The sequence below is a fragment of the Strigops habroptila genome, chromosome 3 (genome assembly GCF_004027225.2).
Source record: "Strigops habroptila isolate Jane chromosome 3, bStrHab1.2.pri, whole genome shotgun sequence".
Classification (NCBI taxonomy): domain Eukaryota; kingdom Metazoa; phylum Chordata; class Aves; order Psittaciformes; family Psittacidae; genus Strigops; species Strigops habroptila.
The window spans coordinates 59,308,856-59,321,056 of NC_044279.2; the positions used below are offsets into that span (position 1 = coordinate 59,308,856).

Sequence of the window (12,201 nt, forward strand, 5' to 3'; positions counted from 1 at the left end):
ACAGCAACTAAGGATATCTGTGAACTGACTAGTTGTTACTCCTAGAACAGGAGGAAGAGAGAACTACTACTTTATTAGTATAACACAGTCTCTCAAGAATTTGACTGCGCTCCAATGCTAATGGTCCAGACTGAGACTATTTAAAGAAATTCCATTTTATATCTATAATGAAAATGACAGGATGTACCTTTACTCTGTCTGTCCGATTATTGAAAAGGCCAATGCGTCGAATGGTATTGAGGATTGGATCATTGCCATCATCAATCATGTTGTGGGTGGTCACTGGAGGCAGACAGTGTCTCTAAAGAGAGAAAAGGCAATCCATAAGCCAGACAAAACTGTTGGCAGAGCCCTGTTACTGTTTTCTAAGGTTAGTGGAAGACAGTGGGAGATTTTGTCATCAATGTGAATAGGTTTTTACTCTAATTTTAAGGGAAGAAAGGAAAGTTATGAACATATGAAATTGTCTTCTATATAACTAAGGCCACAAATGAGACCATAAAATCTGCCACAGGACTTGTTTTATTTACCTCAAAATAAAGTATTTGTACTAACTTTTAGAAAAGCCTACCATTTAATATTAAAGGATTTTAGTCAATGTATTATGCCTCCTTAAGAGACTGATCTTATATACTTTCTAAAAATGGAAGAATCTAGGCTTCAGAAACAATGCAAAGTTCACACTTGGTGTGGAAGAAAATAATTAGGAATTTTGGTGTCCCGCATGTGACTGGAGGAAAATATCCATGGATTCCCCAGAAGAATTAGTTTGGGTCATACTCTCATTAAAAACAGTCACAACTAATCTTTAAATGTTACTAATGAGAAGTATATTTGCTGAAAACCTCTTTTCAATACATGCATATCACTATATGTCATACACAATACCTGTACATAGTCATATTTCTCATTTATACTAGATGCTTGTGTAAACAGTATATTTTCTGACCTGAGTTGAAAAGATGGCTCTTTTCATAATGGTTATATCATCTCGGTCAAGAATCTTGTTCAAGTCTGGAATTTCTCCTCTGCAAAGGCAACACAGAATCTATTTACCAATTGACTTATTATCAGTTGTATAAAGAAAATGAAGAAATGGCAAACAAGGTCTGATCTGAAGTCTGCTGATGTCAACATGAATCCTACACCTTTGTTCTCATGGCCTTTCTATACTCCCTACATTTTGTTCTGCCATGAACTTGCTGATCTTCCAGTTAGCTTCCAAAAAAGCTAAAGAATTCCCTCTTTCCGTTTTTCAAACACACCTTGTTTTTGCCAAAATTCCAGTCATCTCGTCTGTGCCTTGGGTCATTATTTCCAACTGTCTTTTGAAAGGATATGACTAAGCCACTAATACATATTACTTTGTCTCTGGTGCTTTTTTAAGCTAAGTTAGCTAATTTTTGACAGTGAGTAAGCTGACTGTGTTACTTAGACATCCCCCATGTCTGTTTAGATTCTTTTCACAATGGGATGCTAGTACCTTTGAATTTTTCCTCTGTGATATGGCTGTTGAACAAGTAACCTGTATATGGAACAAAGGGTCCCATATTCTTCTCCTATGCCCTTCCTATGGATGTCCAAATTTTTTACACAAAGAGTAGAAGCACAGAAATAGCACAGGTAAGCCAGCTGAATATGTGACTCTGCAAGGCAGAGCTAAGTAACCTATACACTCACTTTAGCAGGGCATTGTAGAGTTTCTTTCCAAACTTTTCTTTCACAGTTTGTGCAGTGTCCCTAGGAAAATAAATAAATATATGTATAAAACAGAAGAATCCAGGGCAAAGACAGAGTAAAGGAGATTCCTGCTCTTGGAGATTAAATTGTGCTTTCACATATACTGATTGATAGAACCAAGAATACAGAAGCAGACAGAGGTCTGGTTCTCAAAGCTCTTTCATCCAGCCAGCAACCACACTCATGGATTTCAACACAACTGAGCATTTGACCTGCATCCAAAGATGAATGCGTTGAGAAAGCCAGGAGCAGACCTCACTAGTGATTACTTCTAATATTTTGCTCTGATCAGTAGATCACACTTTCACCTCAGCTATGAAAAAGACAGTGTATATATGACTCTACATATAGAAAGATGATCAGTAACACTGGACACTAATGAAGACTAAGAGGTCTCCAATTTAATTTGACCTAGTAGAAAGATGTCAGATATAAGAGTTAAATAAATATGCATTTTAAAGCAAGCTTTTCCATTCATATTTTGCCCTATTTCCTAACTCAAAGAATTTTGAAAACAAGTGTTTGACTAAAAGGTAGTTTAGCATAAATTAGTTTGCAAACCAAAAAACTTTCTGGAAAGCTCAGGCCATGTTTTAAGCTAACAATAAAGCCTGTGCCAGACAAGTGTTATATTTTAGCGAAGAAAGAACTCCAGTGAACAACTGTTCTAAATGCAAAGAGTCATTTACATTATCCTGACCCTAGTGGAAATAACTTGAAAGTACAGCTGGAAGTACTGTCAAAATAGCAAATGCACTCTTAATTTGAGTAATACACCCACTTCACAGAACTTTTCTGGCCCTTCTGATTTCTAAGAATTATATTTTGGGCTAAGACAAAACTTGTCAAGTGAAATCCTAAACTTTACCAAGCTGAGAATCCAAATACCTGTTTTTAGTTTTTCTCTCCCAAATCACATAGACACAACAGTGGATGACTTAATTTTGGATGAGTTGTAAAGCAGCTAAATGTCAAACAAAATTGATTCAAATCCTGGAAAGCTATTCTCTTTATGACTATATTTTCATAAACTCATGCCACGCACAATACCCAAAACTTAAGCCAGCTAAGTTTTCAGAAGCAGAAGAAACAAGGGTTTTATACCCCAGATCGGCCATCATCTATTCCTTTATAAGTGCCAACTTCTTCTTGTATTTAATTTCTGTGGCATCCTTAAAATCATCCAATATTATTATGCAATACTGATATCACATTCTTTTATCCAGGAGCTCCAGATTATGACCATGATAATGCTGCATATGATGATGCAGAGGGTCTTTTGCTTTTCACAGGGCACAGTAGGAAGGATAGCTGGAAGCAGCATTTTTTGCATTATTCCAAAACGTTAGGTTTACCTTTACTGTTACTATTGTGCCTACATCACTGAGTACTAGAAAAAACCCCATGTAGTAGAGATACAACAGGGAAAAAACTTTGCATACTTCTTCTAATTTATACTTCCCTAATACCCATATATTATTTATTGAATATGTACCTGTTATATCATACAACATTACATACTTTATATCACAGACAGAGCAGAGGCCAAAGGCATGTGTTGCAAGCATGGCTTTTTCTCACTGCACTCCCATTATTTTCTTACAGTTCTTGCATACAGAGTTAAAAACTCTGCTATGTTACCCCACACTTCAACCATCTACAGTTTAAGCTAGTTGCACAGATTCTCTACACGTTTGCCAAGAGTGACAGTCCATTTTAGAGGATGATTCCCTTCACTCAGACATTTCCTGAAGTTGTATAAGATGAAGCATCATTTGGACTGAACCATCACTCTCACTAGCAGTGAAGGCACCTCAGATGCAACACTTTTAGGAAGCCAGAGTTGGACAGTTCATTCCAATCTCTACATTTGTGGTACCTGTTTCCAGAGTAGTAACCAGGTAAAATGTTCCCTGTAAGTCCCAAGAAGTTGCTGTGTGATGATTTTAGAGGTAATCTGGAGACTAGATAGATTTCTGCTATCTGTCTTCTTTTCCAGATACGGCAAAAGCTAAATGATTCCAGTGATCCTTGTTAAACTATTTTTGTCAGTGGTTTTGTGCCGGTTTAGTATCCATTAATCGAAGACTTCAACTTGATTATTAATATCCAGAAATTGAGCCAGAGATCATCTGCTGGAGGCAGTCAATGAGATAACAAGGAAAATAGTATCCTTCTCTCATACAGTATCCTTCTCTTATTTCATCTACAGATCTTTAAGTGTTTTAGATATCTGTCATTTTATAAATATAGACCTGGCATCAGAAAGAGGTTAAATGCAGTGGGACACAGCATAAAAGCAGAAGTTAGGTCTTGCGGGTTTTAGTCCCTTAGCTGTAAGACCAACCTCCTTACCTCCGCAAGCACAGTTTAACTGCTCTAGACACCTGATAAGGTGAAGATTTCCATTTCCCTGCTTAGATAATCAATCTGTAAATATGTTTAGTGAAATGGCATTTTTTCACTTCTTTTTTTTTCTAAACAAAAGTCATCCTTGTCAACCCACCACTTATTTTCTTTATGAATTTGAACCTTCAGTTTTTCCAGAAGCACCTCACAACGCGTGTTTTCTCCTAGTAGAATCACACAACAGTTAAAGTGAGGTGAAGGTTAAGTTTGCCCCTTCTTTGCTTTTTGTTTGGGAAGTTGTAAAATGAAACCTGTTAAACTGAGAAAGGCTGTGACAATTTTCCCTTTATAGTTGTAAGTTTCACTGCTTTGGTATGGCCATTGCTTATTGTGGACTATACAGAAAATTACAGACAATTGTTTTCAGCTGTTATTCTGCTGGATTAGACAGTACAATTTCCATATTTCTAAATAAAAGAGGACATGTAATTAATTACTTTTTCCCACTGGTGGCAGAGAAGCTCACTTTAATAAATTAGCAGACAGTCCTTATTTTGTGGCAGCTCAATGGCATGTCCAAAGGGAGTACCAGAAACAGTCAGAAGACATAAAGAACAGTGCATTTTTCTAGAACCTTTGACTTTGTTACTGCAGAACAAGTACTATTTGCTAACTTGTTACAAGGAATGGCAAGGGCAGTTTGCTAAAAGTAACCGAGGACAAAAAAGAGAAATAATAGAATCATAGAATGGTTAGGGTTGGAAAGGACCTTAACATCAGCTAGTTCCAATCACCATCCCCATCTCTTTCATCCCCACAGATACATTCTAGTTACCCATAATCCTCAATTTTAGCAGAATAAAAAGAAAGGGAATTATTCTTCATTAGAAAATTTTGCATGTCTCCTCTATTCACTGTTTGAGGCCGTCAGTGAGAACGGCAATTACCAGAGTTGCTTCCGGACTGCTTGTCCTTTCAGGGTTTCCACATTGAAATTGTTTGTCTTTGCTGGCATGATGAAGAACACAACAACTGTAACATCAGTCTTATGAACCTACATGGACACAAGATGGAGAGGAAAAAGCAAAATCTCACTACAAGGTATCACAGCCAATATTAACTTTAAGAATTAGTCACAGGAAAAGCCAATGCTCTTTGATTAGTTGTCCAGGAAGGCTCTGATCTTATACCTCTCCCTTTAGCTATGAAGATTTTTGTCAAGTCAGAGGTACAGTTGAGGATAGGTACAGGCAAACAGATGTCACCCAGTTCCAATTTGGATAACAGACATCTTCCTGACTTTTCATGGTTTAGAGGCCATGGCTTGTCATGTGAACATACACTGCAAAAAGTAAAAAACCTACACACATTTTCTTACCTGGCACAAAATATGTTGGCTTAAAGAAATGAACAGTTAGTTTACTAGCTGAGGTGTGCCCAGGAGATTCCCTACAGCAGCAAGCAGAACTGCTTTCTATAGCAATAGTTTCCCAGCTGCATGGGCAGAAAGAGGCATGATAGCAACCACTATCTACCTGAACGCATGGCAAGAAGCCTGCCAGACACACACAGTTTCGTTTAACTTTCCATCAGCCTGGCTTGTAATTGACATCATATAAATCATTAGATACAAGAGGATACTTGCTGCTACACACAAACCATTGCTCAAGTAATTCTTTCCCTCCTACCACATAAGACCTTCCACATTATCAACATTCATAGTTAATAGTTATGTAAATGCCATTAACAGGTAGCTGATATAGCACAGCATTGCCAAACAACAAAAGTCGGTTGTTTGGCAAAGTTATGGAAGAAACACTCAAGTTATGTGAGGTGACCTGTTATGTGAGTGAATTGAGTGGATTAAGAGTGAACGGATTAAATATTTCTAGAAAGTCCACAGGCTCTAATGGTGTATTAATAGAAAGTGATGGTAGAACAAGTGTACTTGGAGCTTTGAAAAATAGTATTTTTTTTTTAGCACTGACAATAGCGTATCAAGATTTTTATCCAGGTTTTTCCCTATCATTTAAATGACAGAGCGCAAAAGAGAGAGTCTGGGGCAACAGCCAAGTGATCCTTGCTAGATGACTGAAAACTAATCAGACTTTTGTTTGTTTGATTCTTTCGTTTGTCTGGTTTTGTTGCTGTTTTTTCTTTAATATATCAGTCTCTGGGACACATCTGTCCTTCAGTGACCTCATTTGTAGGTGGGAAGTGCTCTGCTCTTTGATCATGACAAGGCTCAGGTCTTATATTCATTAAACTACTCCGTAAAGGCATTTAGAAATATTGCACACATTTTTCACCTGAGGAAACAGAAGCATGAACGAGTCACTGGCTTCCCCATGCTTATTCATCAGGCTACTGCCACACCATGCATTTTAATGCAAGATTCCCATGTGATGTGATAATAGTATTCAAAGATGTAAAAGGTCATGGCCAGGCCCTAATGAATTAAGCAATTTGCTTAAAAAGATATTTTTAAATTGCAGCATTAAAGGATTATTTTTATTTGCCTTTTAATATGTAAACCTTCAAGGTAAATTCTTAAATCATATTTTCAGTATTTTTCTCTAAAAACAAGGGAGATATAACCATGGATTAACTTTTTGAACTATGTAATAACTTCTTTTTAAGCATCTTCAGATCATTATATACTGATGATTCAGGGAGAGAGCTTTATGAAAACTCCAAATATTCCATAATTAATTTCCTACAAACCAGAATACGGCATGGAAATTCTTGCAGGTGACTTCCATAGTAGGGTAAATTTGAACATAAGCTCTATGTTAGCTACATTTGCAGAAGCTTTCTTACCCTCAGCAAAAAGTTTAATCTTGATAAGGCTTCTAGAAACATATCAGCTCCTTTGTTGGAAAATTCGTATCTCCCAGCAATGAAGAAAAATAAGGTCTTCTCGAGACTGAAGTCAAGGTGGCTGAAACCAACAAACAGACAGAAAAGAACAAAGTATTTCTTAAGACATTATCAAGCAAAACACATAACAGCTTTCTATTCTGGAGTAATTTATTAGCCCAAGAAAATAATGAAAGTGAGGCTTTTCTGCTGTTCTTTAAAATGATTATCTTAAACTGCATCTTGGGTAAATAACAAGAAAAATCAAGACCTTCTGCCTGATCCCACAATCTGTTAAGCAGAGTTAGAACTGGTGTCTAAAATCCCTTTAGCTTCTGACTGAGAAATCCCAGACAGATATTTCAATAAGTTGGTAACATTTCACCTCCTCTATGAAGTACTTGTTAGTCTTCCTGCTTTGGTTCTTGCTTTAAATAGTGTTGGACAACCACTGCTAATTTTTGAAAAGTAAAAGCATACCCATAGAAATGACCTCGAATGAACTCTTGGATCCTAGCCTTGTACATGGAATGCAAATTCTGAAACTCATGCATTGCTGAGAATTTCTTAATGTTCAAGCCATTTGGGGTGACAACATCTGGAAAAGCAGAGAAAAGGCAGAGGTAGACATCTTCAGAGTCTGAGAAATCTTTAAGGAAAGAACCAACATGTCTTTCAGCTGTCAGTATGTGAACAGGTTATGTATTCTTATTACTCAGGGATGGGGAAAAGCACTAACACAATGGTCTCCACCAGCTTACTCCACAAATCTTTGCATGTGGCACTCTCCTGTCTACCGCATTGAAGTGGCTTTGTACCATCTTGACTTGTACTAAAATCAGCACAGATCCTGCTGAACAGTGAGGTATCCCCATCCCTTTTGTCATGTCAAGACTTAAGTAATGTCTCCATTTAGCCATATGTTTTTTGTGCAATATGTCCTTTGTCTCTTTATTCTTGATATCACTGTTGCCTGCTCAACCACTGCTCTCGAAAGCAGAAACTGTGCTGTACTATGCACTTGGCTACTGCATGACAGGGAGGTCTGTTCTGTCAAGACTTCTGAGGATTTACCAGAAAAGGGAGAATGTAAGAAACCTTTTTAAAAAGACCTCCCTTCAGTAATCTGTTGGATTTCTTCTAAAACTAGACACAAAATAGCATGCTTAACACCTTTATTTCTGCTCTCCTCAAAGATTTCAAAAGATCTCACAATCAAAATTTGTTCATTTCTAGTATCTTCTAAAGCAGAGCTATAAGATATACACAGAGGATAGATATAGCTTGTTACAATCAACACAGAAATTCAGTCACTCTTCACCTTTCAAGTAGAGGACAGCAGCTGTTTAAAGGTTTGCCCTAAATCTAGTTGAAGTAAATGGAAAGAATGGCATTTTATTTTCTTTGGGTTAGCTTCGTATATGGAAATATATGATAGCACTGTATATGGAAATATAAGGGGAGGCCAGTTCCTCAGCAGATGTATTTCATAGTAACATAACTGACTTAAAAAGACATATCCTGATTTATGATACCGGAGATTCTTCAAATGCAAAGAATCTTCAAAGAAGCAAGAAGTGCTAATTATTAGAGGATGCCTTATTAGAGGTGCTGATTTCATGCTTGTTCTCCTGGCAAGCACCATCAGGTGTCCAGTAGCCACAACCATTACCTGCAGTAATTTTAAAAGTTCTATGCACCATCCAAACGACTTTCAGTGAGATAACACGGTTCATGCAAACAAAACAGCATCTCCTTTGATCTCAGTGCAGATGGTTAACTCCCCTCATACATTAGGGTTACTGATGGAGTAACCCATGTGCCTTACTTGCCACCAATACAATTACTTTCATTGTGGTCTTTCAGTCAAGGATGCCCGACATTCAGGGTTTCCCATCCCTTCCCCCAAAAGCAGAGGTTTGAATGTCTAGCATTAAGCTTCTGACTTAATACAAAACTGTTTCTTATTTCTATGGTTCCTTCGATTGATTACATATCAAGATGATCTCAAAATAAATACATCGGTTCTCCATATGCTGTCCAGTATACCTGCCTGATGTTTTTCATGCCACAGCCATTTTTAATGACTTCCTTGAGATTTATCATCTACTTCAGCAATGTATATGTGTCTCTGCGAGGTAAGTGATCTCTGATTAATCCTTATCTTGTAAAGTTATCTAGGTTAAACAGCAGTAGATAAAAGTATAACTTCTATTATCATTATGAAACACCAAAAATTTCAATGGATCTGTCTCAAAATACCACATTTGAAACTAAAGTCCAGCCTTGACCAGGAAATCTTTACTTCTCAGGTTTTTAGGATTTCGTTCTCAGTTACAAGAAAGGAGAGACTTGGTGGGCTTGGCAAGAAAACTTGTGTTCTTATCATCTGCTGCCCAGCATAGGACCTGCTCTGAACAAAGAACTGTGTGGCTTCCTACGAGTGGGGGGTCAAAAAAGTAGAAAAACCCTCCATTTCAATTTGTCTTTGCTAACAACATATCTTCTTCCTCTGACCTGCTTCTTGTCCAGCGTGGAAGAACTGGCTCATGCAGGACATTGCTTTGGGACTGCAACCATTTCAAGCTCTTTCCAATAAAGCAAGAATCCATGACTGTTATTTCCACCCAGTTTCCATACAGTCTCTCACATTCATCAGGGAGTTTTGGACACTCTTACCCATCATCATCAGCCTGCATATAACCTACTCCAATGTTCTTTGATTCAACTGCAGCTTTATTTACCTTTTCATCAAGATTGGGGCTCAGTCCATCCCTTATTTATGCCTTTGAGATACAGAACAGATTTGTTGGCCCAAAGCACCCAGTTTACTATTTCTGCTCAACATATAATAGTATTTTGAACACATGTGAGGCAATGTGCCCTTAGCCTATGGAAGAAGTGATGAAAGAGACCTTTGTTCCTATTTTAAGTAAGTTGCTTGGGTTTTTTGCTGTTTAATGAATTAATGACATTTTTGTTTTAAAATTATCCCAAGTAGGTCAAATCAGGACTATTTGACTTCTATATTTATAGTAAAGAAACTGGCATTGATTAAAACAGTAATAGCACAGTATGATGTTTTCTGTTGACAAGTTACTAAGACTCAGGGTTGACTCATACTTTTTCGGAGTTTGCTTCTATGATTTTAATCAAATATATACAGATACGAAGTCTAGATCTAGATCTTAACCCATACCCAAGTGTCTTGGAATTTTGATTTAAAGCCTTCTCTACTGCTAATGAGAACTATGTTTCATACCTGAATGAAAATATTAGAAATCCGATAATATCAGTATTCAAATCACAGGAGTATACCTTATGATCACTGACAGAATCTTGCATGATATGTCAGTGAAAACATGTTTAACATTAGATACTCAAGCTTTTGAAAAATATGGTTTGATAAATTATTGATCAAATAGCAGCATAAAGCAAGCAGTCATTCTGCCAGGTTTAGACTGGCAAATCGGCCTTTGTCCTGGTGCAAAAAAAAAAGCTCCCTATCAATCATGTCTACTGTACTGTAGAGGGGCTTTTCCAAGTGTTGAGATCTATAATTTGCGTCCAAGTTTAATATTAATGAGAAGTAGCAGAGAATGCTCTACTTACCACTTTTCCTCAGTTATTTTCAGTTAACAACTTTGTTACAAAGTTTACATCTGAATAAATTCAAATGCAAATAAAAGTTCATTGTGCCAATTCTGCATCCTCCTTTTAAAGTTTATTTTTAAAATGGGTTGAGAAGTGTACACATTCTTTCAGTATTCACATTCCTTTGCAGAATACAAGCTTAATGATCTACAGACAGATTGCTGACCTTTCTGAACAGCCAATGTCTATGTTGATTTCACAACTTCAGAGAGAATAAATAGTATGAGAATGCACTCGTAAACAGTTTATTTATGGTCTAAGATTCAAAGAAACTATTAAAACATTTATTCAATCAGAACATATTTCCTACTTACAAATGCCTCCTAGGATTTGTGGTACCAATCCCTATAGTATTTCTTTCTAGCTCTGTCAACATGAAGCATGATACGTGTCAACAATCTTTTTAACCCAAAGATTATATATATTTACTTGGCTTCTTCAAAATTGCAAGAATACTAAAAAAAAAGCTCAGGCCTGTGAATCTCTGTGTATGGAATTTTCTTCAGCTTCAACTGACATTCTACCTGTGAGCAGTCTGCAGATTTTCTCTCCCAAATTAGACTGGATTCAGACTTATTTCAGTCTCCTAAAATCCCAAAATATAAACTATGATTTTCAAGAGTAGCTGTTGTGGGGAGAAGCCTCGTGCCAATAAAAAATAGCTTCAAAAGTCAGGTTTTCAAAGATCAAGTGCTCTGTGCTTGGTAAAAGCCAAGACCTTTCAGAGATATCCCAGATTAGATGACTGAACATTTAAATTACTTCTAAGACATGGCTGTCATATTTAAAATAAAAAGAAAAAAAATCTTCTAAGTTCATCATCTTATTGACAGTCAGGAATGAGACAAAGGACAATCGACAGCTCTTTTATCCTGATGCATGAACTACACTGTGGCTTGAAGCATTGAAGTTAAAAAGGATAACAGTCCCAAACTATGATTAGCACTGCAATTTACATTAAAAAAAAAATCTACAAAGAACAAGCAAACAAAAAACCCCCCAAAGTCATTTGAGTATTGTTATACGTAAAATAACTGACTACGATGTGAACACACCTGCTAAATAGAATCAAAATTGTTGTGCAGTTTTTCATCCATGATGCTTACCTGTGAATGGAGTACTGTGGCTTATCCTTATAAAGCATTGTGCTGATTTAAAGAGAACTTTAGTGACACACCAAACCGGGATCATGACCTTATTTAAACTCCATGCATGGAACACAACAAGGTTTATTGGTAAGTCACATATTTTATGAGATTAATAGAAAGGGAAAAGTCAGACAAACTGTTGGGCACATCTCGACTATTTTTTCAAACTATACTGGTTGGTCTAGTAGGAAATATTATACCTATTTACGAAACTTATCACTGTTAGGTCCTAGGATCATGATCGCCATGACTATATTGCTACTCCTAGCTGTGAGAGAGACAAGAAAAGGAAATGTATTAATTTACAGTTTGTTTTTTGCCTTCTGATCTCTACAATATGAAGTAAAGTGAAAAAGAATTAGCACTGGAAAACAAAACTTATCCAACATTGTTTTGCTCATGAAAATTTTTGCTACATTTCTAAAAGATTATATCACTCATAACTAGCAGA

The 12,201-nt window shown here is 36.7% G+C and overlaps 1 protein-coding gene across 2 annotated transcripts in view; it reads right to left on the reverse strand.

Annotated features, from left to right (window-relative positions):
• Positions 1–12,201, reverse strand: part of GYS2 (glycogen synthase 2) — a 42,928-nt gene that overhangs the window by 6,874 nt on the left and 23,853 nt on the right. For both annotated transcript variants that reach the window (XM_030478442.1, XM_030478441.1), the window contains exons 6-11: positions 7,429–7,546; positions 6,910–7,030; positions 5,037–5,143; positions 1,681–1,740; positions 950–1,028; positions 188–301 (exon numbers count right to left, since the gene is read on the reverse strand). In XM_030478442.1, coding sequence (XP_030334302.1) covers positions 188–301; positions 950–1,028; positions 1,681–1,740; positions 5,037–5,143; positions 6,910–7,030; positions 7,429–7,546 — 599 coding nt within the window. The remainder of the gene's footprint in view (positions 1–187; positions 302–949; positions 1,029–1,680; positions 1,741–5,036; positions 5,144–6,909; positions 7,031–7,428; positions 7,547–12,201) is intronic.